Genomic DNA, 26,637 nt, shown 5'->3' with positions numbered 1-26,637 from the left:
TTTCCAGAGAGAGTTAAGGGGTAGGGGGAGGAAAAACCCACCCTGAATGTGGGGGGCACCATTCCGTGGGCAGGGCTCCCAGATTGTGTAACAAGTGCAGGCATTAGCATTCCGTTTCTGTGATTCCTGAGTGTGATGGCAATGTGGCTAGCCGTGACATGCCATGTCATGCTTGCCACGTCTTCCCCCTGTGATGGATTGTATCCCTTCTTACACCACAAGCCCAAAGGATCCCTTTTTCTTAAGTGGCTTCTACCAGCATTTCCTTACAGCAATGAGAAAAAGTAATTCATACAAATACTCTTTGCATTACGCATAACAATTAATAGATGCTATTAGCTATTTACAGTAATCTGAAGTAGCACAGGCCCACATGCTACGTAGGCAGACCACCGCTGCCGTCGCGACCCCCCTGCCACCAGGCTGAAAATGATGTAAAGTATAGGTCTCACTGGAGGAGCGTAGGTCAAATGCCCTGCTGCCCTCCTGGAGCTGATAACCCAGATCCCACGTTGTCTCTGTTCTACTCTCAGTGTGGTTTTATTCTGACTTTTCTCAAGAGTAGGGAGCCAGAAGGCAGAGTGAGCAATTGCCAAAACTCACGTGGCCTGTGTTTTGCTATGTGATCTTGGGAGTTTGGGTGGTCTCCCCCAGGATTCTTTACTGACAGAAGTTACATATTTCCTAGATTGGATTCCAGAGCAAGTTGGCAGCCTGTCAGCTAGGTTCTGTTTGACGAAGTGTTCAGTCTACACTTCTATTCCGAATCATGTCACCAGGTGGTTGGGGCTGGGGCAGAGAAACCACTGAGTTACAGATGAAAAATGCCCAAAGGTTTGGAAACTTGTTACCTGTGGGCCAGTTCCTGGCTTCAAGTGAAAACCAAACACAAGTTCAAGGTTCACAATTTTTTCCTCATTTTCTTCAGGTTCCCCTCCTGAATCCTAAAATAGAGAAGCAGATATTGCCCTTAGAGACGGCGTTTTCACTTTGACTTCTCAGGTAAAGGAGGTCTTTTTCCCCACTCCTGCTACAGGGAAGAGCCCACCAGGCCCCTACTGCTCAGCCCACACTTCATGGTCAGCCCCGCTCCTGGTTCTGATTGTCAAGGGGTCCCTAGCCCTGAACCCCTGCCTACACTTCTGCAGTTTTCCAGTGCCTGGTGCTAACAGGGTTTCCCATTCTACTCTGTTATTGAACTTTTATCACTAGATTAAGATATAAACTAACTAATGGCTGAAAGCAAGAGAACTGACACAGCGCTGAGAACCCCGCTGAGTGATTTCCCCTGTGTTCTTCCGAACAGCGTCACTAGGGTGGTTTTCTGCATGCAGCTGGCATTGTGCGTTTTTTGCTGGAAGCGCATTTTGCTCTGGATGCATGGTAAGATTCCAGCCAGAGAGAGAGCATCAAAACACTCAAAACATTTCTACACTCTTTTCAGAGAGGAAACCTATAGCTTCTCCAAGGTATGCAGACTGAGAGACCCAAGGGCTGAGAGATGGGAAGCCATAGCTGCTGGTGAGCTAGCACAGCTCTGGGGAGTAGTCCCAGCATTTGCTAATTTTCTAATGAATCATGTCATGCACCCTTAGGCTGGTCACAACCAGATGCTAAGTGCAGTAGGTCCCTCTTGGTTCATAGTTTTGTTTCTCATGTTTTCAGTTACCTGCAGTCAACTCTGGTCCAAAAAATGTTTTAAATAGAAGTTGTAGAAATAAACAGTTCATAAGTTTTAAAATAACTTATTTTATTACTGGTTATTGTCAATCTGTCACTGTGCCCAGTTTATATATTAAGCTATCACAGGCATCTCCACGCAGGAAAGAGCAGTATATTTGGGTTTGGCGCTAATCTCACTAATCTCAGTTTCAGGCATCTGCAGGGAGGGGTGCTGGGGTGTATTCCCATGGATAGGAAAGGGGACTGCCCTTTAATGTTCTATTTGAATGACACCCCCACCCCCAGGGTAAGTGGCAACCCAGAGCTCTGGTGTGTGACTTCCTTTAGTAACTTAAAAGCCTCTAGAATGAGGCACGAGGCCAGAGGCCCTTCACCTATAATGTCTGTGAGGGGCACTATTCTTATCTTGAATGTGTCGTTAATATTTCAAAGTGTGGGAAACACATGCATGTAACTTATAGAGATCATAGCCATCAAAGGGTCTTTTGTTGGACAGATGTAATTAAATTTCACTTCAAACAACAGTTTGAGACATTAGCAAACAGGTGTGGACATGGCAGGTGCCTATGCCAATAAAAGTAGGGAGCCTTCGGTGAGGAAACCTCACTCACCTTAATTAGCGGTGGGAAGTGGAACAGGTTCAGGTAATCGTGGGCTAGCTTCTCAATAGCTGACTGCAAGGAGAAAGATCACATGACTTCATTAATGCTTTGAAGATACCAAAGGTTGTTAGAATTACTGAACCTACCCCCCCCCCCCACCCCAAATATTCTCTACATAGTACATAGACTATCTTGGGGATGTTAACATCTCCAAGATGTTGCTTGAGCATATGTCTGCTCATCAAAGTAGAGGTGGTAGTTTGCTATCATTGCAAGGAACAGGAGACTGGACATCTTCTGTCCTGTCCTGTCCTGTCCTCCCCTGATCCAGCTCAAAGCCCCCCTCATCCTCATCCTCTATCACGGAGTCTCTCCTCTCTGTCTCCACTGGTCAAGGTAATGAACTGTCCCTTTCTTCCAACCGCTTGTAAGAAGTTGTACACCTGTGCTGTGTCTCTTTGGGATGTAAATCCCTTTAGGGCTGGGTGATTCTTTGAATTCCCACAGGCCCAGTCTTGCAAGCAGACACAGTGAATTTAATGAGCCATAAATAGGGAGCTGGGACATTACTTGTCTGATGACACCAGCCAGCACGGATAGGGCACTTCTGTCGCCCCACTGTGTCTAGAAAGATTCAAACCTCTTCTGGTTTGCTAAAGTCTCACAGCTTGTTAGTCCCTTCCCCTCTGGCTGACCCTTGAGGGAAGTTGGTGAAGACGGAAGAGGGTATGGCCGGTGGGAGTGTCTTACACAGCATCTGCTACACAGGACAAGATCTACAAAATGTCTCTTTTGCAGGACAGATGCCTCTGTACTGAGGGAAGTAATTTTTCCTGCAGTGGCACACCTCAGCCAGGAGAGATTACGTGCTTGGCCAGTTTTTGCAATGGATGTTTGTGCGTGTGCCTTCTTGTCCACCTTGTAGGGGAGACGTCATGGTCCTGCTTCGTCTTGCAGATGCTCTCTGGTAGGTTAGTGCCCAGCCATTGTCCCAAGGTCACTGAGACATTACAGACTTGGTTCCTACAGCACCTGGGCTCTTTGGAACAATGTGAATGATTGGTTCTCTTTGGACTTTAGTGGGACAGGCATAGGAAAATGAGGGTGGGGTACTCTGAGTGAAAGGAGGTTGTTGGCAGAACCTTCGTGGGGTGCGGATTTAGGTGAAAAGCCGTGTTCTTGTCATTGTTTCTTCCTTCCCCCTTTCTAGTTCCAGTCCTCTGGTCCATGAGGCTTCCTCCCTCACACACCTCCAGTGCAAATTCCTTCACCTGGCTAATAAAGTTCCTTGTTCTGAGCCTTTATGACTTCCTTTCAGAGATCCGCCCCCAGCCCAGCCCCCTCCCCTTGGAGGCGTCTCTCTTGCTGTCATTCCACAGGATAGTGTATAGTATACCCCCCACCCCACCCCCAGACTAGAGGCTTCCTCACAGTACAGGGGTGTTACACCACGGTGGCCAGGTAACTGCTGTGGGGTTTTGAGGTGGGAACAGGGGCGGCACAGGTGTGGCAGCTGGTTAGGGGCAAGGCTGGAGGCGTTTCAGCCCCTGATGTCCTCCACTGTGATGGGTTCATCCCTGCTCGCTAACACAGGGCCCACTGTCCAGCACGTACTCGGCTGACTGACTGATGCTCTCCCACCGGGTACCTTAAAATGAATGATGTGTCCCCTGGAGACAATGCCCATGTCTTTCAAATCCTCCTCATCCATAAGCAGCAACCGCTTGCCTGTGATGTTGTTTTCCTTAAATAAGCTCGCGTAGCTGCTCATCTCTACCGAAGAGTCACCTGGGGGAGACGTGTAGAAGGCGGGAAGTGAGGCGACATCATAGCTCGACAAAGTGAACTCCATAAGTGAGAAGGTAATGTATGTCACTTGCCTTTCCGGACGAGCTGCTGAACCCAAAAGTACTGCGAAGAGAGGACACACAAGGTTCGGGATGGTCACATACGGGCGTTAGCCATTTATTCTCAACAAGAAAACAGTTTCCAATAGATTCAGATGTCTCTAACTTAGCCGCAAGGGGAAGATGAAAGAGCCTTCTTTGTAGTTTTAAAGCCTCAAGCTTTCCAATTGGAGATATTCCTCCCGCAGGAGGCACTGGGCAGTTGAGAGACTTCCTTGGGAGAGAGCTTACATTTTTGCTGGAGGAGGCCCAATAATGACGTTTCAATTTACACGTGCAGGTAGTGACTTAAGCCACGGTACTTATTTCGGGAACTGTGTGAGTAGCAAGGGTCACACAGCAGTGGACAGGGAGATGGACAGACTGAGGACCTTGACTAGGCCTATTCGGCCATGGTAGCCATTTGGGGGGCATGCGAAAGATGGTACTTTCTGTGTCCAGTGAGGAGGTTATACCCAGGGGTCCTTGTCTCTGTATATCATCTGACACCTGTTTACTGGTGGCCTAATGTTACCTTGGTGAAGACACACAGAGAAGAGGCCAGGCTTAGTCACACTGGTTCCCGGGGTCCCTTGACAATAGACTTTTAGCTGAATGGCATGGGAGTCACTTAACCTTGCAGCAAAGACTAAAAATAGCCCAGAGAACTCAGTTCTTTCAAATTAATTTCCTTTCAAAGGAGATGGACCACCCTCGTAGCTGGGGAGGACGCAATTAAGTTCAGGGCCAGGGCTGGCAAGAGGCTCGGCTTCTAGGGTTCAGGGAATAGGGAGAGACAGGAAGCTGGTACCCAGCTTCTTTACTTTGCGGGGCCTATGCAGCTGCCTTCTGTTGATGGAAGCTCACTTTATAAAAAGCAAAGGGCAGAGGGGCCATACCCCATCCCCACACCAGACTGAGGTCTAAAGCAGGTATCCTGGCTTTCCCAATCATAACTCTTTTCCTTGAGATGCCCTGGGGTGTCTGTCTCCCTGGGGTGGAGCCCATCCTTGCAGGGCTGGCTAGCATTTCACCTTTATTTCCTTCTTCATGTAATGATGCCCTTGAGCTTGTAAAATGGCCCTGGACAGGCACGGGTCCCTGAAGTCTCTCATCAGCAGCTCTCAAAATTGTTTTGCCATTAAGGAAGCAGATACAGAGAGAGAACTGGCTACCTGGGATTGCTCCTCAGGGAGTCTACCCAGAGCTGCACGCAGCCTTCCTGCCGACTTAAGTATCCTGCCTCCTGGGATGTAAGATGATGGGGCGCACTCTGTCCATTCCCCCTGGGGAAGGCCAGGGTCAGGGAGGCGGTTAGGCATCTTGTCATTTAATGAGCAGGCCTGAGGGGGGAGGGGAACCTGTGCAGGGAATTCCAGCCTGTCGCTGTCTCTCCTCCTCCGTGCTCAAGTGTAGTGCTGGCATTGAAGGAAAGTTTAAGAATCGAATATTTTTCAAGAATGTGTATTTGGCATCCTGAATCATAGTTTTTATCTTGCTATTGATATTACTATATTCTGGAGTATTTATGTATATACACTACACACACAACACACACATATATATATACACATATGTGTGTGGTATATATAGATACATATTACATATAATATAGATAGCTTTTATCTTGCTATTGGATTTACTATATTCTTTCTGGAGTATATATATATAGATATACTACACACACAACACACATATATACATATGTGTGTGGTATATATAGGTATATATTATATATAATATAGTATAGCTTTTATCTTGCTATTGGTATTACTATACTCTGGAGTCTTTTCAGAGTCAGTTAGGAAGATGGAACTCTCATAATATCTGAAGAGCTAGTTGCTTTTGCTATTGAGTCCTTATTTTTCAACCACTACGAAATCATTTATTGATGTAAAAAGAGAAGCGTGTTAATTTCTGCTAGTTAGCTCTCTAACTGCACTTCCGAGTATGTGGACAGCTCTGCCCGCCTCCTGTCCAGCTCCCATGAGGCATCAGCAGAAGCAGGCTTACCACGTCGTCTTCATCCCAAGCACTGATCTCAAAGGAAGGCAGCAGCTGCGTGGGAGATACGAAGGACATGAAAAAGGGAAGTGACATTACCCTCACCTTTCTGGTGTCTTCTCACCTCAGCTCTCCTGCTGCTCTGGCTTCCTCTGGCTCGGCTGAGAGGAAGACCCTTTCCCTCAACCTTCAGAGGAAGTTCTCAGGGTTCAAGGACGCTGAGCCCCATGGCCAGTTTGTAAATCAGTTTCTGGCAACAATGCACGCTACCTTGTGCGCTGTTTTAAGGGGGACTTGGTAGAGTCTTCTTTGGCATAGGCCTTGGGATCAAGGCCTTTCTGACATTCACCAGCCCTCAGAGAAGCCTTGGAATTCTCGACCAGCAGTAGGATAATAGGAAAATTTACCACCAGAAATTCCAAAACAACCATAAGTAACCAGGTGACTTGTTTTGCCTGTTCTCAAAGGTTCCTAGCGTGGAGGAGCCAGAACACGTGAGGTTGGAACTGTCCTAAGGCATCAGGGTTCCGAGTTGCTCGAACACAGACTAACACATCTCCCTGTCAGGGACACGTGTGGAATGGGGATCTGCAGAGCCCGTCATCAGAGCCTTCCATGGTTATGGGCTAAACAGCACATACTTTCATAACTTGAAAAGGCCTGTATCCCGTGGGCTAGAGTGTAGTATAGCCTTAGCTTCAACTAGCTTGACTTGTCAAGATCTGTAGTCATGATTCGTGACTCATGATTCATGAAAGAATATGCCAAAGTATCACTCTGCCTCTGACCATTTTGGTCTTTCTTTGTGAGCAGAGAGGGTAAAGGGATTAGACCGGGGGAGGTGCGATCCAAACACTTTGTGTGCACATGGATGAAATTCTCAAAGGACAGCAAGAAGAAGGTTAGAAAGTTGAATGTAGTTGCTTCTACTGCTGTGTGACAGTCTGACGGTGGCTAAATTAATCTTTTCAACTTAGAGATATTTATTACAAACTGCACTCTCAGACCGCTAGGAAAAGCATGATCCCTATAAAGAATTTTACTAGACCTGAGTGGAACATCTGTGGATTATACTCAGGAGAGGCCACTTTTATCATTATTCTTTTAGTTAGTAATGCATAATATCTGGTACATTTGTATGGACACATGCATATTTGTATGTGTGTGGGTACATGCACGTATGTACCCTTGGAATTCTCCACCTTGGCGCGTCATTCCTCAGGTACTGCTCGCTGACCTGGAGCTCATCAATTAGGCTGGACCTCCTGTCCAGTGAGCGCCAGAGACCTATCCGCCTGTCTACCCCATATATATCCCTGTCTGGGATATGAGGCCATGTCACAATAGCTGGCTCTTTATTTATGTGCTGAGATTTGAACTCAGGTCCTCAGACATGTAGAGAAGGCATTTTACCAACCCACTTCTCTCTCTAGTCCCATCTGCATACTCTTCCTCATGCTACCTTATAAAATGAATGAAATGGTTGCGTGAAGGACACATGTATTCAGCTGCCAGATTATTTGGTAGTCTGCTCTGTGTTGATAGGCATAAGAAGACCAATGTCCCGCAGCATATAGCAGAGGAACGGAAGGCTAGTGGCTTGGGCTGAGGATTGCAGGCCCTGGGGAAAGGGAAGGTGAGGAAGAACAACTGGGTAAGAGACTGGCCATGGGGCTGGCGTGGGTGTGATGTGCTCACTTAACCGGAACACAGGCTGCAGTGAGCTTATGTTGGAGGAAGAAGAGAAAGAAGCCGATTCCGGGTGTGGCAGAGCAGGTTTTATTATTTTGAACCCCACTGTTGAAACACACGTGGATGTGCAGACTCTAGGTACTACATCTAGGTTGCAAGGACATAAAGCGCGTGCTCAAGTCAGTCATGTTCCCTACATACTCTGCTACTCATGGGCGTCCTTCCTCTGAAACACACACACTACGAAGGAGTCACCCAGCACGCTCGCCCGCTTGAACAGCGTGGATGAGAGACTCAAGGAAGTGCATCTGAAGTGGATCTCAAAGAAAACACACGACAGGCTTTACCTCTCCGTGGGGCAGCTGGATACAGCTGCACAAACATGCCATCCCTCCTGCCCACCGCGGATACCAATGTGAAGGAAGAGACATCGAGAAACTATACAGAAGGATTGTCCTGCGTTAAGGCTTGTTTCTACAGGATGCGTGTCAGCGCCTGTGTGAATGTGATGTGGGGTATGTGCGTGTCTCTCTCTCTCTCTCTGTGTGTGTGTGTGTGTGGTGTTTTGACTTCTATATAATTTCCAAATGTGCTAACAAGACTGAGGAACCACTGTTTCTTGATAAAGATTGTAAAGGAAATAGCCGGAATCTTCAGTTTTAATATGCCAAGGACAGCGAAGTGCTCGCTCCTCCGTGGCTGGCTCATCAGCGTCATGGCGCAGGAAGACCCGAGCCTTGCCTGCCGCGCCTTCCAGCAGGAGTTGGCAGAGGCGTGCAAAGATCAGTGAGAGGAGGGCTGGGACCAGGCGCCACGGCAAGACGGTTTGAATTTGGCAAGACAGGGGCTAAGAGTTAACGATCTCCAGCCACACAGAGGCTCGCGTCTCCTTCATGTTTCCTGTGTCTTGTTAACATATCAGCACATCTGTCGTGGATGAGTTCTAAGCCTTTCTCTTTTCTTTGGGGATTAAAAAAAAAAAAAAAGAAATCTCTCACGACTGCCCTATCACTTTAGTAATTCATTATTTATACGCCATCAGACTCGAGAGAAAAGCTAGCGCTCACGCGCGTGTGCGTGACACTGATTCCCTCAAAGGGTGTTAGAAACCCAGTCTAACAAAGATCTTATGTACACAGCGACACATAGCACAGGGGTTTACTGTCAAAACGTTTATTGCAAAATGGAGTCTTAGAACAAAGGAAAGCAGAGAAAAGTTCACATCAGAACGAAATGTATGACACCAGCTTGGATTTCTGAACACATCGTGGACTCGGTGCTGGAATATCAAATTCCAGCTATGAAGCCGGCAACTAAACAGTCTGACCACACAGGATCGCAGTTTAATCTCCCATACAGACATTATACATGGCATTTGGCATAAGACTTGCTCAGAATAACATTGCAGTGGAGCGAAGGGGGGGGTGGTTATGAAAACACAGTGGTGATGCCGCCTCTTAAAAGCTCACACTCAAAAGGGTAGAAACGTTTTCTATAGCAGTTTCCTAGAGTGCAAAAGCAGTGTGTCATGTCGGAATTAACAGTATTCACACACGCTGTAAACCAGTTGCCTAGTGCCTGAACTCTAGTTTGAAATAGCTAACCGCATGCCAGAAAGTTTCTCACACAAGCAACACAGTGCCCACAAAGCTGGGGTCCGAGAAGACAGGGCCTGTCCCGATTTCCTGACAGACATTCTTCTTTCAATCACAGAATGCTGCCGGGCTACCCTACGTCCAGCAGGGTGGAGCCTCTTGTGGCAGTGAGGAAGTCTACCCAGGAAAGCGGCCTTTCTCGAAAGCAGCAGACGGTGCCTGATTATAGAAAGAATTATGCTCTACAGCGTGTCTGTGGTGTAGCGGGACTCGACGAGTTTCACAGGGCTGCCCTGGTCTAGTGTGGCAAAATCGTTTTCAAAGAATCCGTATTTAACTCACTAGGTTTTAAAATCATCTTTCATCTTAGCACGCTAATGAAAACTCAAGTTATATACATACACAGTAACTTGAAGGGAAATGGGTCTGAGTCTCTGCTAAGCGCCCCCACCCCTTCCTCTAGGCCCTTTGATTTTAATGGGGATCAGGTGTGAATACCTCAGCTGGCGTTTAAAGTCTAACGAATTCATTGCATTTTGTTTTTAAAGTTATGGACTGAAAAAAAAAAAACCAAAAAACAAATCCAAAACAGTCCTCAGTATTTTCAGGGCATCAAAAGCAGTGTGCCGTGTGCCTTCAACCGTATCCCACTGGTGATTCGTGAAACAATAAAAATGTGATTTTGCTTTAAAAAAAAAAAAGATTAGAAAAAATTCCCTCGAAATGACTCTGCAGAATGACAGCGTCTCCATCTGAGCTGTACCATTGTGGAGTCACCTTAATGGGCCAGCGCCCCTCCCGCAGGTGGGTGCAGTCATTTCATAGCGTTCCTACCAGCAACTGGAAATCATTTCCACAACCAGGGTTCTGAGAAAAAGCTACAACTTCCTAAAACGCAGGAGGTGTCATCAGCATTCTGAAAAGGCTGGGGTAATTTTGTCTGGGGGAAAAGTAGAGCTGGACTCGCAGACGTGTGAGGGACAGGGCAATGCTGTGGGGATTTTGGATGGGAATCTTTGCAAGGTGGGGCTGTCCCTGAGAAGCGGGATGCCACGGGCTGGGCAGTACTCTGGCCGGTCAAGGTGACATCACCTCTCTGCTAAGAACTACCACAGGGGTCCTCAAATTCTACGTGGTCAGTTTTACGAGTAAAGAAAGCTAAACGGTGATGTATTCAGCCGTCCGACTGACAGTTGTTACAGCAACCTAGAGTTCTAATTCTCATTCTGAACCTTGACGTTGTTTTGGGATTTCTTTAACTTCTGAATTGTGTTTCTTTGTAAGTCAGGTCATTGAAATAAATCTAACACTGATCATTTGTCCTTTCAAAAACTGATCCAAGAACTGAGCTAGTGCCATGTCTGCATTATTAGAAATTCTGCATGTGACTAATAGACATTTCTTTATAAAATTAATTGAATCTAAAGCTTTCTAGTAATTTTTATAGATAGTGTGAGAACCCTAAAGGATCTTGTTTATATGAACCAGATTTCAGGTACTCACGAATATTCCTCCACCCCCCCAAACAGGGTTTCTCTGTGTAGCCCTGGCTGTCCTGGAACTCACTCTGTAGACCAAGCTGGCCTTGAACTCACAGAGATCCTCCTGCCTCTGCCTCCCAAGGGTTGGGATTAAAGGCGTGCACCACCATGCCTGGCATGTTGGAGCAGACATCAAATAGCTAATGGTGTGTTATATGGCTCCAGACAGAAGCATTGGAAGCTCGTCACCAAGGCTGGTTCTGCCCCGCCCCAAGTCCTCCATGACTGAGTACTGAGCTATGAGCGTGGCTGCAACATTGGTGGAGAAAAAGCAGCAGTTAAGAGATGGCAGACATATGGTAAACCTAAGTCTGCGGCTAGAAGCCAGTAACTTCCCCTTAGTGACACTATCTGGCGGATTTTTCATGCTAAAATTTTTATATAGAATATGAATTTAGGTATTAATTTAGAAAACAGCATTATTTCCATTTCCATGCCATTTATATGTTCTAAACCAACTCTTGATTAGTGGGTGGTGATGTGTATGTATGTTCCTCCATCTAGGGCAGAACTCATTCCTCACAGAGATCCCTTCACCTTTGGCTCTGTAAATGGTACCCATCAGCCAGGCCTTTTCTGACCACGCTTTGAAGGCCTCTCCCACCAGCCTCCTCTTCCTTCAGTCTTGTTTCAATCTCCAGCATGCATTAAGAACCACAGCATTCTGTGATGCATGCTTTCCTGACAGCACACTCCTGCTCACTAGCACGCACACGCCATGCGTGCAAACACTGTCATCTAGCTATTCTCGAGAACTTGGTAGACTTGTTGAACAAAAGACTCTATTTTTTTCCTGGGCAGATGTGCAAGAGGCTTGAAGACCCTGCATCTGCTGCCACAGTCTCCTTCAAGTACTCACAGCATGCTGGGGAAGCAGGAATTGTCAGGCCTCCCTTCTGCTCCCCCTAAGTTGTTCTGTTTGAGTGGCCTGGCTACAAATCCTGAATACATATGTGCAGAGGATTACAGCAGGATGGGTAGAGAGGGAGCCGTCCTCTCAGGCAGACCGTACCTGTACCTGTTCGTCAACACCCAGTGCAGGTGGACCTGGCCATGGCACACAGGTTCCCAGAGCAACTGAATTAAATCTGTTTGCACATTTTACATCCTAAGAACTGCTCTCTCTATCTTTCCTGAAAGCTATCTACTTTTAGCTTCATACTTCTGAGCAAGCCTCACTTGCAATCGACGGTTTAGTGTCCCCGAAGGTGACTGAACCCACTCGTTTCTCAGTGTCCCTTTCACTTGGCCGTTAACTGTCCCTGGCGTGAAGTGGCACCTGCCGTGGCCTGGCGCTATGCTACAGGGTTACACATCTTCTTCTGATCCTCTTTCTTTGAAGTAGGTTAGCCTTCCTGTCATGACCATGACTGCCCAGCAGACAGACACCCAGAACGCTGCACCAGTTACTTCTCCCTCGATGAGGCTGTAGTGCATGCTTCTTGTTTTGGGTGGCACTTTCCAATTCTCATGGAGGATTAGAAGCACATCACATCTCAGATTCCCAAAGACTTTGTAAGCGAACACACTCCTAAACATTAGTAGATGGCTTCTGACCCTTTCTTGGGACAGAGTCTTGTGCAGCTCAGGCAGGCTGTTACTAAACTCACTGTCCCTCAGCCTCAGCCTCCAGGTGCCAGGATTATGGCCACACCCACCTGATGTTTGTGCTTCTAAACAAAACGGCCCACCACAGCTGCTTCATTTTCATTGTCAAGTGAATGACACTATCTCTGAGTTAGGCCGATAAAGAATTTAGTTTTGTTTTGCCTTTGATCTGGTTGTAATTATTTATAGGAGTTTATAGCTTAAATAGGTTTTGGGAGATAAACTAGTCTACTGAGAGTGTCTCTAGGTAGCCTGACCTTCACGGTAAGTAGCACCTGAATTTATTTCTCAAACCAACATCACGGAGCACAGTGAAAAGGAAAGAAAGAGGTGGGGGGCGATGCTGTGTCAGAATGCATTTGTGTCTAAGAAGGATAATTTGTCTTTCCTATTTATAGTGTTCATTTTTCCTACACATAGATTAAAATCTAGGATTATTATTATGTACCTCTGGAAAACGAAAAACAGAGTGCCTTTGTTGGATGTTCAGAGCAAGTGTGTGCTCAGCCTGTTCAGGCCTAGACACGTTCCTTTGGGACCATGGGCTTCTATGCAAAGGACAAGCTAAGCCTAGGGTGACAGTGTGTTCATATTAGGATGTTTCCAGCCGGCATGGGGGATGCAAACTTGCGCTGTCTACTGCTTGCTTCAAATCAGAGTATTTCTCCTTCAAATGTCACTAGGGAACACCATTCGGGTTTTACTTTGAGGAGCTGTGTGCTATTTGGTTTGAAAATTCTTGGCATTTAGGTATTTCTGAAGAAGCATTTTTTAAAAAATAATCTTCTTTCATCTCAGCCTTTTTTGTGTGACTGGGCTTTATAGTCATCAATCACTTCCACCATTACAATGTATTGTACAAGGAGGAAACTCAGTGTGCTGGGGAAGAAACAAGCGTCAGAGTGGAGTCAGGAGCAGGACTTGTTGAAAATGGACATTTTTCCAACCCACCGAGTGAAGGGAATACGATATGGTCAAATACAAACGACAAAGTATGCATTTAAAGAGGAAAGGCCCAAAGGTCATTAGCTTAAGAACGTGATATGTATATAACCACATATTTCTATAACCAGGCACCACACTCGCTGATAAATATGCCTTTAGCTTAATTTCCCTGCCTTGCTTTTCTGGATGCAAAAGCAAAGTCACCCCGATGAGGAAACAGCCCTCCGTGAGCTCGGCCTAAGATGCAGTGCTTGGTGCCCGCCTCCCTATGCTGCTTTTTGCACAGACTGAGATAATACATTTCTTCTGTTTGTTAAAAAAAAAACCATTTTCGATTTTATTGCTTTCTGCCGTCATTCACTATTATTCTCCATGTCATTCTCTTCCTCACCACCACCACCACCATCATCATCATCGTCATCACCTTCTGACAAGTCAAAATCACTGAACCCCAAGGCCATGTTGACTTTCTTCCCCCGCCTCTTAGATGTGGTTTTGGATGAATTCTGCTTGGCTTGCATGTTTATCTGCATCCCAGAATGCAGTACAGCTCCTGCTTTGTTCATGGAGAAGACATCCCCAAAGCCCATGAGCATCATGGCCTGCAGACTTGGCTTCATGCCATGGCCCTCCCCGTTACTTGTTGCTGTGATCTGGCATGACACCTCTGCACTGTTTGTCTCCTCTGTCTTAGATTCAAAGTAAGACTCCTCAGACATTCTTGCAGCAAGAGGCAAGAGAAGCTATCAAAGGGGAAGAAAGGACAGAAGTGAAAAGAGAAATTAGTGCCAATTTAAATCAGGAGACAGATACCACAACATTAGTTGGTACTATGCAGGATGTGAATGGTGAAGACGGACATCCTGGCACGTTCGGCGCCAGCATAGTGGCCACAATTTACAAATGACAGCGGCAATCACAACTGAAAGATTGCAAAGCACCAACCGTGAGCCGCATTTCAGACGGACAGGTAGGGACCAGTTTTAAGTCCTTGCTTTGCTTAAAACAAAAAAGCTTTTAGGATGGTCTCTTTTTAATTATTCCCAGTTTCACTTCTGTACAGAAACATCTGGTTAACTACTCAATTAATTAAAAAAAAAGAAGAAGAAGAAACGAAGCAAGTTAAAAAAAAAATCCAGAAACCCTGTCCCAAGAAAGAGCTCAGAGGAAGGGCAGAAGCAGCTAGGCTGTGTGTCTGGCTGGGGACCTCACGGGCTGGTGTCCCAGCTTCCTTCCGTTCATTACTCGACTCCAGCTAGATCTGGCGCTGTTTAGTTTATTCAGGTTCTTATATAACCCACCTGGGAACAAATTCTAGCGCCTGTCTCTAACTTTTAAGTCTGAGGAAACTGGGTGAGCACGCTTAGGATCCCCGAGACTGCTCCTGGCAGTCGCCACTGCTCCCCGTCTCCTTTCACGGCAGCTTTGCTATGTGTTCTTTCTCACGCTGTGTGTATGTGGGGGGGTAACAAGTGTTTATTTTCTTCCTTATGCAATTCAATGGCCAGCCTAATCTCTAATGTCTGGTTCTGCTTCTTTTACGGTAAAACTATCAGAATATAAAAATGATATTTTTAGCTGGGCAGTGGTGGAGTACACCTTTAATCCCACCACTCAGGAGGCAGAGGCAGGTGGATCTCTGTGAGTTCGAGGCCAGCCTGGTTTACAGAGCGAGTTCCAGGACAGGCAAGACTGTTACACTGAGAAATACTGTCTGAAAAACGTTTTAAAAAATGATGTTTTTATTTCTCCTTTTGAGAACTAAGCAAATAAGGTGCGTACTCTGCACATGACGTCACATGCATGAACTTGGGGAAATGTGAAATTCCCGGATGAGCTTCACATTCTGAATGGGAAGGCACCAAATATTTAGTGCAACTTTTATTTTTAAATTTTAAGAACTTAAAAAAAACGTATCTACTATTGTTGCAGGCATGCGAATGCCGTAGGTGCATGTGTGGAGGTCAGAGGACACCTTTGGGAGTCAGGTCTCTCCTACCCTGTGGTCTCCAGGGACTCCACTTGGCTTGCTCTGGCAAGCGTGTGTAGCCACAGAGCCATCTTGATGGTCTAGTTTTCTAATTTAAGTTCCTGTTGGAGCTCAGTTTTCAAAAACCAGCTCATTCTAATAAGGAGAAAATTTTGGTGCTGCAGGCTCTATATTAAGCGCATGGGGTCCAGCCAGTCTCAGGTCCTTCCTCGTGGGGCAGGGCTCTCTCCCTATGGTCATCCTTCCTGCATTCTCAGATTGGCTTTCGGCTGATAGACACTCTAAGGAACTCTTCGTTGTTCATTTGTTTCGTTATTGCTGAGGTCTCATCTCGTGTAATGTTAGCCTCGAAGGCGCTCCATAAATATTTCTCAAAAAAGACTCTATCTCTAAGACAGCAAGCTGCAACAGTAATTAAAAATCAGCATCACCCCTATTTATGCATCGTTCCAAGCGTCTTTTATGTGTCAGCTTTAGGAAGGAAAACCATATCCCTGAAATCAACGTGATAGTATTTTTGTGCAGTCGTGCAAATGTTCGGCTGTTGTATTTCAGAAGAAGCTACCTATATATATATAAAGCCCAGTCTTGCCACTTTTAAAAAAGATGTCTCTTGTTCTCAGCAGTCAAGTTTAAAGCCAACTAGAAACTGAAGTGAGGATAAAAGGAGGCAGCTGCTCATCAAATACCTGAGCATAAACTCCTTCCCCTTAGAAATACTGGCTCTAGGCAGAGGAGACGTTGAAAGCAAGAATTATAAACAAAGAAAACTTGGGCTTCGTAAGGAAAAAGGGAGGGAGCCACGCGGAGACATGCACCATGCTGTCCCTTGTTAGCTGGTGGCCCGCAAAGCATTTTCTTTAAACCAAGTTTTCTGGAGCTTAAAAACACAAGATACAACCTACTAAGCACCCGTGGCGTTTTATTCTTTAATCCACAACGGTGTTACCAGCAGCAATAATGTGTGCGAGGCAGCCCATAATTTCTTAGCAAAACTGATGCCAATAAAGCCAAGGCGAGGTTCTAAAGCATACTCTAATAGGCGGTTGAAAGTTTCCTGACAATACTGCGTTTAGATGGAGTCAAGCCATGCAGTGCTATACAGTTAAGGTTTCAATGCACTTAAAAAGCAAAACAAAAGAGCCCTCAGCCTTCAGCGGATGGGCACTAGGGACAGGCTGCTTTCTCGCTCCTGCTCCCACCCGCCCTGGGTGCCACATCCAGGTGGCACCAACTCAATCTGAACGGGAGACTCGCCCCTTTACTGGTTAAGTCCACAGGACTCACTCACAAGAGTGAGGTACCTTTTTAGTATCCCATGACAGTCTTATGCACAGCAATGCAGTTCTGACCTTGGCATTCCTGGGATTACCAAGGGCATTTTTGAAAAGGGGTAACTCTGTAATATTTAGATGCATTCTCTTTTTTTGGGGGGGGGTGAGAGGGTGTCTCAGATTGCTTCTCTATAGGAATTGGAGATAGAGATAGTTTCTCTTATTCTTTAGACATGGAATGGCCTCTTGCAATCTGTCACAGGATGTTCAATGGAGGTTAAGACTTATCTAGATACGAAAGGTCTTTGAGGAACACAAAGTGACGGGCGTTGAGCTTTTTCCTTGATAGATCTGTCAATCACTTTATTTTAACCTCTCATTCCTTGTGATTTGAAGTGGATAAAAACTGCCCACTTGAAAATTCTGGAAAAACCAATCCTAAGCTTTTCTTGCTTTCTGAAAGTAACTCTTACTTAAAATCTAGAAGAATGATGAAATGTCATCTCAAATTTAACCGACATCTTAAACTCAAGGTTAGAAGATAAAGACCCAGGGCTCCTCTGGACTTGGGGGAGAGCAAGGGTATTCCTAAAGGTAAAGCAAGCGGGCTTCCTGTCCCAGTAGAAGCCTTTGCCCCATTTTATGCTGCTCATAATCATAGCACTAAATTAATAAGGAATATTAACGCTCGTCACCACTGTCAGCAGCAGGTCAGCGCGATCTTAGAAAGCAAATATGGTTAAGTTCTGACACACCCAAGACATTCCTGGCCGCCTTGCCATTCCCGTTATTCACTGCTGATGGCCTCTAAGTGTGATGCTGAACAGCAGCGTTCCAACAGCGTTCTAAGAACCAAACAGATGGTCCAACAACACAGATTTTACTCTAGTAACTTCAACGTACATATGCTCCGAGAGAATACCAGTTCTTAAGGAAGACCCAGAAGGAGGGATTTACCTCTTAAATAGGCTTTTCCTTAAAATATGTGGTGGTTCGGTGTTTTATACACTGCGACCAGTGCAGGCCTTCAATTCTCAGGAGCAGAGCAGGGAAGAGCTAGAGGTGGGGGGATTAGCCATGCTGCCATGCTCAGCCAGGCTTGCGAGTGCTGCAGGAGCCACTAGGTGGCGTACTCACCGGGGTGTTGGACTGCTCGGTCAGCTTCTGTTCCCACATCTTCAAGCGTCTCTCTCGTTCTTTGAGCTCCTGCTCTTTAAAGCTGAGGTCTCGCTCTAGTTTCTTCAGCCTCTCCAGGGTGGCCTCAATCTCGCACCTGCGGAAAGGTAACTCAGTGAGTCTTCGCTGCTGGTGGGACTGGGGACACTCAGTGGGCCAATCGGAGCTAGGCTGTGGGCCTGGAAATTGGCCAGAAACCGTCCAGAGAAGGAGGACTCTTTAGCCTTCAAAATCAAAAGGCAGTTTCTAGTTGGGAAAAAACAAAAGCTCAAAGCATTTCAACAATGCATTAAAGAGAGATGGGGAACAACGTAGCCCAAGTCGGGAGCTGGCATTGTGGGGTAGTCATTTAGTACCTGCTTGTCGTTTACGAAGCTTTGCAACTCACAAAGCAGTGTCTCACGGTCTCTCATCTTACTTCTACAACAGCCCCAGGAAATGGGTACCAATCTGTGGATCGGATGGGTGGATGGAAGATGACACAGAGTGAGTTACTGGGCTAGCATTCTTGCCCATGAAGGGGCTCAGCAAGGCTGGTTAACCTAGCAGTTTCTTTGGCTGTAGGGGCAATGGTTTTAAGATGCCAAGGTTCTAAGGTGCTTCATCCTGAGAAATCCTGGGCCTACTTGTTGAAAACAATGAAACATGGATGCCTACGACTCTACCTTAGAGCAAGCGCATGAATTGCTAGCTGGGCAAGACTTGGCTTTTTACACTATTTAACAAGCATAGGTAGTTTTTTTTCTATTTTTCTTTTATTGAAAATTGACATTTCTACAGCTGGGCAGTGGTGGTTCACACCTTTAATCCTGGCACTCCAGAGACAGAGACAGGAGAATCTCTTTGAGTCTGAGGTCAACCTGGTCTACAGAGCTAATTCCAGGACAGCCAGGGCTACCAGAGAAACCTTGACTTGAAAAATGAAACAAAAGTCATTTTTTCCTACAAAATTCTCTGATTATGGTTTCCTCTCCCCAACACCTCTGAGATTCCTCTTGCCCATCCAAATCCAAACGCTTTCGGTCTCTCCTTAGAAAACATCCAGGAAGCGAAAGAATAAGTATAAAAATAGAATAAGATAAAACAAACACACACAAACTAGAATAGGACAAAGCAAACAGAAGAAAAAAGGCCAAAGAAAAAGCACAGGAAACATGCGCAAGATGCAGACATACAAGTTTGTACACATAGGAATCCCGAGCAATTAAGTTTTGTAATCTAGTAAGCATGAGATACTTCAGTCCAGAAAACTTGTGCATTTCTTTTAGACTCTATAATTTTAAAGGAAGTTCCTTCCCTCAGGTCTGGGCCACTTAGGACACTGTGCCCAGCAATAGAAACTGTTCTTTACAGAAACTGAAACTGGTAAGAGGCTTCAGCACGAACTTTTCCTCCTTCAGGGCTGTCACAATGTGAATGTCTAAATTGATGCCCTGAGAACTGGGAGTTCTCTTCCTTAGGTTTCTGAAGAGCTGGCACACAAGCCGTGAGCCAAAGGAGAGATGGAAGGGCTGGGGCGGGGCGGTGGTGCAGAGCCGCCCGCCCGCAAAGAAAGCCGGGAAGCCTGAAGGACACACCTCTGGTGTCCTGAGAGGACTCTCCCGTAGGCTGCTGAGACTCTACACACTACATTGTCACGGCGAGACCTTGGGTGTGGAAGGAAATACAGGACCCCCAGAGCTCAGCTAAGCAAAACCTGCCCTGCATTTCCAGGGAAAGTCAGAAGAAGTGGACATGTTACTCCACTCCTTAGGGATGAAAAGTGAGTCGCCCAGCTCACGGGGAAGCCTGGAGGAGGATCTGCATTGGAACCGAAGCGTCATTTCCCAGCCTGTAGGGAAAGTCCTTTGGCATGTAAAAAATACCAGTGCAGCTTTTCTCCCTCACTGGGGCCGTGTGACAAAGCACGCAGGGACAGTGAAGTAACAGTGCAGTTCCAAGAACAGCCGCGAGAGCAGAATCTTTCAGAATTATGACTTTCATAAAATCCAAGTTTGAGTCTTAATATCTCTGAAAGACATCTCAACTGGAAGGATAACCTTCCGCAGTGCTGCAGGCCCAGCTTCCTGGCACTGCGCCCTCTTGAATGCCAGGGGAGAGTGGCCTACGCCCATGGACATGAGAAGGCATCACCCCCTTGTGGTGTCCTTTGTCCTGAACAGGCACATCACTGCCGTGGATGTGTCGATATACAACCCTTCCACCTCTAAAACCTCAGTCGGTAAAAACCGATTCTTCAACGCCAAACCCAGCCAAGGTTGATTTCAGCCAGTATCAATTTTCCCTTCCCAGGAAATGAACTGCAATTATTCTTCTCTAGTTAGACAGATTTACTGGGAACTCGTGGGTCAGTCTGAAAAACTACCCATACGGCTTGGAGAGTACACGGTGAGAAGTGTATTCGAGTTGTGCTAAGGAACACGTAATGGGTCCTAATACTCCCACGGCAAAAATTACATTTTTGATCTCTGCTTTTTGTTCACAAAAGGCATATCACAGTGACATACTTTGGCCACCACAGGAAAACAACCAATAAGGTGTTTTGCTAACAGGCAAAATCCGAATGCTCATTCCAACCCCTTGGTTCATTCATGCTTGTGGAGTCATATGAGGTGAACAACCGGAAGCAGGAGCGCAGGGATGCAGGCTCGGTTCCGACTGTTTGGACGTCAAGGGAAGGGGCAGCCAAGGATTTGATGATCCGAATCTGATGCTCACTCTCTTTCCTTAAACAGTTTGAGTGGCCTTTAGTAAGCGAGTTTTACAGAGGATTTTTAGAATTATTTAATTTTCTAAATTGGGTGTTTTGTCTGCCTGCGTGGAGAGAAAGTTCGAGCAGGAGGCCATCATCTGCGTGTATCCCAGCATTTGTTGAAAAATCTTCGGACCCCGACAAACGTAGGGCAAAGGAAGTGGTAGCACAAATGTCCTCTCCTTTGACCGCCAGGTGATCTGAAACCCTACAGCATTTCTTTTTGGCATGCGGCACGCTGAATGACAGCTGTTTGACTCGATTGATAACCTAAAATGATCACACCCTGCAATTTGCTTCTGAGCTAAAAAGAAATCAGGTGAAGAGAACACTGCGTGTTAAAGGGCAGTGGGCGCGACCGACGGCCGCAGTCCAGTGTCACAGCGCATGCGCCTCATTCCGGCTCCGCCGGGTACAGTATAAGTTCAGGCAAGTTACCCAGGCTGTTGAGGCTTCAGGGAGATGTTAGCTCCTGGGATCTGATTAGGGCTGCTATGGAGATTAAGAAAGATAACCCAGATGAAGTGTGGGCATCTGGGGGAGCCTGACAAACCATAACTGCTTATCAGTATTCTAGCCATCACCCCAGGGCTTTAACCCATTGCCAAGTTCGGTCACCTGAGCTCCAGGCTCTGCTGCCTCCAGCTATTGACGACTCAGGTGCGGCTCACACGCTCTGTCAGCTCCCGAGAGGCCCCTGAGGAAGCCCTCGAGAAATGGGGCCCTCTTACTGATCAGGGCAGCCTCCCCCCATTCTTACTACCCATTCTCTTAATTTCCCTCCTTGAAGGTGTGGGGTTTGTTTGCCGGTGTTTGTTGTTGAGATGCAGTTCTGCTATATTACCCAGGCTGCGCATGACCTTGTGATCCCCTCTCCCTGACTCTCTTGAGTAGGAAGGTCTCTAGGCATGGACTGCTCTAGCCGGCTTTCACCTTGAAGTAGTTTAAACATCACATTTATCATTCAATTAATTCAGGCTTAAGAAAAAAAAAGAAGAAGAAGAAGAAAATAGAAAACTACCATTACCCAGTGACTCTCTCTCTGACACATTTTCTAATGCGCATACACATTAATATGCGCTGGTTTTATTTTGAAAACTCTATCATTTTGAATAACTGAGACTGTAGCCTCCATATGCTCATTTCTCAGATCCACTGATCAGAACTCATGGGCGGGGCTGCATCATTCTGGGTGTGGAGACATTGTTTTTCCAAAGCCATTTTTCTTTTCTTACACAAAGTTCCGTCTCCAGCCTTGGCGTTCTGAACGGGGCTGTCTGAACAAGCACCCATGCATTCCGCCAGAGCTTTCCTATTGGTTTGCTCTGCAATGAAGTCATAGCGGTAGGACTATGGCAGAGCACTGGGCAAAGCCTTTGAACATTCTTAGGGTGTCTAACTGCATCACGCATGCGTGCGAAAGTTTGAAATGCTGATAAATGAGCTGTTCCCCCCTACATTTATTTGTTTGCTGAGCGAGGCTGGTTATTTTCACATGCCTGTTTACCACCTGACCTCTTTTTAATTAGGTTAGGTCAGCATGCAAAAGAATGAGTTTCATCATGGTATCTTCATACATGAGTCACTGTACTTTGTTCTTACCTGTCCCACCACCCACTGTCCTCCTCGGTGCTCCAAACCGCCCAGCCAGCGGTCACTTCTGCCCACTTGTCACAGGTACACTGTAGCCTTTTCTATTTCCCACCTCCCTCTAAATCCTTCAGCCCCGCTGCGAACCTTTTTCAATTCAGCAACCCACACATATACAAATATAAAAATAGACATATAATTTTATCTCGCGGATATGTGTGTGTGATGTTGTGGCTTACCATCTGTTCTTGTGAGCATGCACAGGTGTATGTGCGTGCACATGTGTGCGTGTGCATGTGTATAAGCGGAAGGTTGATGTTAGGTATCTTCCTCAATCTCTCTCAGTTTAATTTTAATTTTTTGTGTTAGGGTCTCTCATTGAACTTGAAACCCACAGACTTGCCTAGGCAGGCTGGCCAGTGTGCCTGTCTCTTGCTGACCAGCGGTGGGGGGGAGATTACAGACACATCCTACCGAGCTGCTTTACACACACACACACACACACACACACACACACACACACACCACCTGCATGCACTTATGTGTGTATGTATGTATGTGTGTGTGTGTGTGTTTTAAACTTAGGTTCTGCTTATAGAGAAACCACATGAATCAGTCAATCTTTTTCACTTAATGCAATGATTTCCAGTTCTATTCATTTTCCTCTACGGCTGCATGGAATTTCCTTTATCCACTCATCTGCTGGTGGACACCCAGGCAGCTAACGGTCCCTGGCTATTGTGTGTAGTGCAGTGGATGTCCAAGTGTCTTAGTGCTGTGTTATTCTGACCTTTGGGGGTTGTTGTGCTTTGAATAAGAATAATGCTCACAACTAGGCAGTGGTGACACGTGCCTTTAATCTCAGCACTAATGAGGCAGAGGCAGGTAGATCTCTGAGTTCAAGGCTGGCCTGGACTACAGAACAAGTTCCAGAACAGCAAGGGCTACACAGAGAAACCTTGTCTCAAAAAACCGAAAGCAAGAAAAAAAAAGAAAAGAAAAAAGAAAGAAAGAAAGAAAGAAAGAAAGAAAGAAAGAAAAAGGAAAAAAGAAAGGCCCCCTTAGGCTCCTATTTGAATGCTTAGCCATCAGGGAGTGGCATTGTTTGAAAAGAATTAGGAGGTGTGGCCTCATTGGAGGATGTATATCACTGGGGATTGGTTTCGAGGCCTCAGAAGTCCAAGCCAGGCCTAGTGGCTATATTTTCCTGCTGCCTGTTGATCTGGATGTCAAACCCCGGCTCCCTGTCCAGCACCACGTCTGCCTGCATGCTGCCCTGTTTGCTGCATGAAGATGGACTAAACTCTGATGCTGTACGCAAGCCCCAGTTACGTTTGTTTATCAAACATGAGTTCCTGTGGCCCTGGTGTCTCTTCACAGCAGCAAGGCACCAACGGAGACAGGTGCACACCCGAGGAGCACAGCTGGGTCAGGTGGGAGTTCTCGCTTTGTCTTTGTGAGGAGCTCTATGCTGACTCCCACAGCGGCCATGCACGTTTGCTGTGTACCAGCAGTGACTCAGGATCCCTCTTCCCCACATCCCATCAGCACCACCGCTTGACTTGGTGGCAGTACCAGTCAGTTTCTTCTTGTAAAATGCTTCTTCCTGTCCATTAGAATGCTGCTTTAAAGGTAGAAACTGGCAGGTGGTGGTGCACACCCTTAATCCCAGCACTTGGGCGGCAGAGGCAGACAGATCTGAGTCGAAGGCCAGCTTGGTCTATAGAGTGAGTTCAAGGACAGATAGAGCTACACAGAGAAACCCTGTCTCAAAAAACAAACAAACAAACAAAAAACAAAAAGAAAAGAAAAAATAATAAATGTAGTAAATGTAGTATGTTTGGGGATCCAGGAGAGCATTTCAGAGGATTCTTAAGGCCTAACTGGTTTTCAAGATGGCACTGTGACATAATTGGCCTTTTCTACTCTCATTCTTTCATAAGAATATGGAATATTCTAGATGTTTTATGGCATTTGGGCCATGGGCTGAAGACAGAATCAGAACCTATTACTATTTTAAGAAGATTTTTATTTGTATGTGTATGTGTGTCTGTTTGCACACGTATGCATGTGTATGGGTGCCCGAAGAGGTCAAAAGAGGGCATCTGGTCATCTGGAGCTGGCGTTACAGTCTGCTCTGAGCCTCCTGATGTGGGTGCTGGGAACTAACTGCAGTTCTCTGCAAGAGCAGCAAATGTTCTTAGCCTCTGAGCCATCTTATCAGCAGCATGAATTTACTATTTTTAAATGAATTGATAAATCTATTATAATTTTCAGTTCTATTTTATGTAATAAATACTGTCATATATGACTCATTTACTCAAAAGTTTTTTTTTGTTTTTTGTTTTTGGAGTCCCTATAACTTTTTAAGAGTGAAATAGAGATGCGTGAGAGACGGCTCTCTGGGCAGGGGCATTCGCTGGACAAGCAGGCACACCGGGGTTGGGGTCCTGGCATGCACACAAAGCTGGGGGTGGCCGTGTTTGTCTACAACCCCAGAGACAGGAGGGTGACTGGGACTTGCTGCCCATGGCCTAGCTCTGGTTTCAAGGAAAAGGAAAGAGTATGATAGAGAAGGTCACTCAACATCCTCCTTCTGTTTCTGTACACGTGTGTGCACTTGTGCCTGCACACACCCATGCGTATAATCCCCCCATTCCCCCCCCCCCATGCTCACACACACACACAAACAGTGAACTGGAGTCCTAGGCACCAAACAGTGGAGAAGCTCTAGTCTCCCACACAGTGGAAGAAAGTTATAGCGGTATGCCATTTCTCTTGCAAAATTAGGTGGGTATTGGGTTTGGATTTAGGAAATTTCAATTCTTTTTTTTTTTTTCAGGAAATTTACTAACTTTGCTTTGTTTCCTTTCTTGGCGCACTTAAAGAAGCCTATCTCAGACACACTAATACTCACAGGCTTAAAATCCCGCTAATCCTTTGGATAACAGATCAAATAGCACTTCCTCAGGGAACCCCTGCATTATACACCCAGATCGGAGGATCAGATTTCACTGCAAATGCTCTATTAGCCATGGCTTCTCTGTCCTCTGGCTTACTGCACAGAATGCGGATGGTTATCAGTGTTCTTATGTCTAGCATTGTAACATGGATGTTTCTGAGGTTGCTACTGGAGAATGCCACACATCTGGGGACATTGTACACATGACTGCAGCCCAGCACCTAGGGAAGTATCAGCCTCTCCTGCACCAGGAGAGGTTTCAGGAATGTGATCAGAAGCACTGTGCCCAGGCAAATGCACCGGGTAGAGAGCAGTGTTCCTTGTGTCTCAACTGCCACGCTCCCTGCCTGCCTACCTGCTTTCTTACCCTGCTGCTTCGCTTCCTTCCTTCCCCATACGTGTCCTGAGCAATTGCTATTGGACAAGATGGAGACAGAAATATAGCAAACAGTTTGCTTTTTCAACCCTCCAGCGGCGAGGCACATCAACACAGTGATCTCAGAGCCCTGTGGCACTGACCTGACCAGGGAGTGGGTGGGGGTTGCTCCCTTGCAGGTGAGCTAGGTCAGCAGTTGCCTAGATGGCTAATGGGAGCTGGGGCTGGGGGTGGGGCAGGAGGAATGTGCAGCCGAAACAGGGTGGCTATAAAAAGGAGACCGTATTGCAGAGGTTCTGGAAGAGAAATTGTGCCTTCGTGGGAAGACCAAAAGCCCGAGGCTCGGGGCATGCTCAAGATAATGGGTCTTCTGAAGGGCGAACGTTTCCGTCTTTGTCTGAAAAGCAATGGAGCCCACATACGGAGTTTGAGGGGGAGTGATATGATTACATGTGCACTGACCTGTCACCATGGGAAACAATGTCTCACCGGGATTTTTATTTTAGACCAGGAAAAAAAAAAGCCCTTAGCTCTGGATTAGAGCTCACTGCATTAATTTTGCATTGCCAAGAAAAATTCATGAGAGCGACTTGTATTAGGCAGTTATTTCAAAAGAATGAAAATAAGTAAGGTCATTGTAAAATATCAATCAAATAGAAAGCCCAGGGTAATGTGTGCTGACTGACAGGAGTCAAGATTCAGAGGCTCGCCATGTGCACGCAGTACTGGCTTAGCACCAGCAGGTGGCGTAGGGCATTGCGTTACCGCCAGAGATAGCAGGAGCAGGGATGAAGTTACTTCAGATCTCTGCTGAGTCAGGGGAGGAACGGCGTCCAGCTCCCAAACAGGCTATTTATATTCCCTGCGTCATTCGATCTAGTCCAACTGTTTCATCTTGGATTTACTTTTTCCACTTACACAATACAAATCTCTCTTTACTGATTTGTTTAGCTAGGATTTA

General features: G+C 46.3%; 1 protein-coding gene across 3 annotated transcripts in view; it reads right to left on the bottom strand.

Moving 5' to 3' along the window:
• The window catches only part of Map3k20 (mitogen-activated protein kinase kinase kinase 20), a 153,651-nt gene that overhangs the window by 23,060 nt on the left and 103,954 nt on the right, over positions 1-26,637 (bottom strand). For all 3 annotated transcript variants that reach the window (XM_048426304.3, XM_085680950.2, XM_048426305.3), the window contains exons 11-16: positions 17,958-18,093; positions 6,185-6,229; positions 4,166-4,196; positions 3,934-4,073; positions 2,295-2,357; positions 852-944 (exon numbers count right to left, since the gene is read on the bottom strand). In XM_048426304.3, coding sequence (XP_048282261.1) covers positions 852-944; positions 2,295-2,357; positions 3,934-4,073; positions 4,166-4,196; positions 6,185-6,229; positions 17,958-18,093 — 508 coding nt within the window. The remainder of the gene's footprint in view (positions 1-851; positions 945-2,294; positions 2,358-3,933; positions 4,074-4,165; positions 4,197-6,184; positions 6,230-17,957; positions 18,094-26,637) is intronic.

The sequence above is a fragment of the Myodes glareolus genome, chromosome 21 (assembly GCF_982192425.1).
Source record: "Myodes glareolus chromosome 21, mMyoGla1.1, whole genome shotgun sequence".
Taxonomy (NCBI): Eukaryota; Metazoa; Chordata; class Mammalia; order Rodentia; family Cricetidae; genus Myodes; species Myodes glareolus.
Note: the sequence above shows the minus strand (reverse complement) of the source record. Positions and strands in the feature narration are given on the sequence as shown.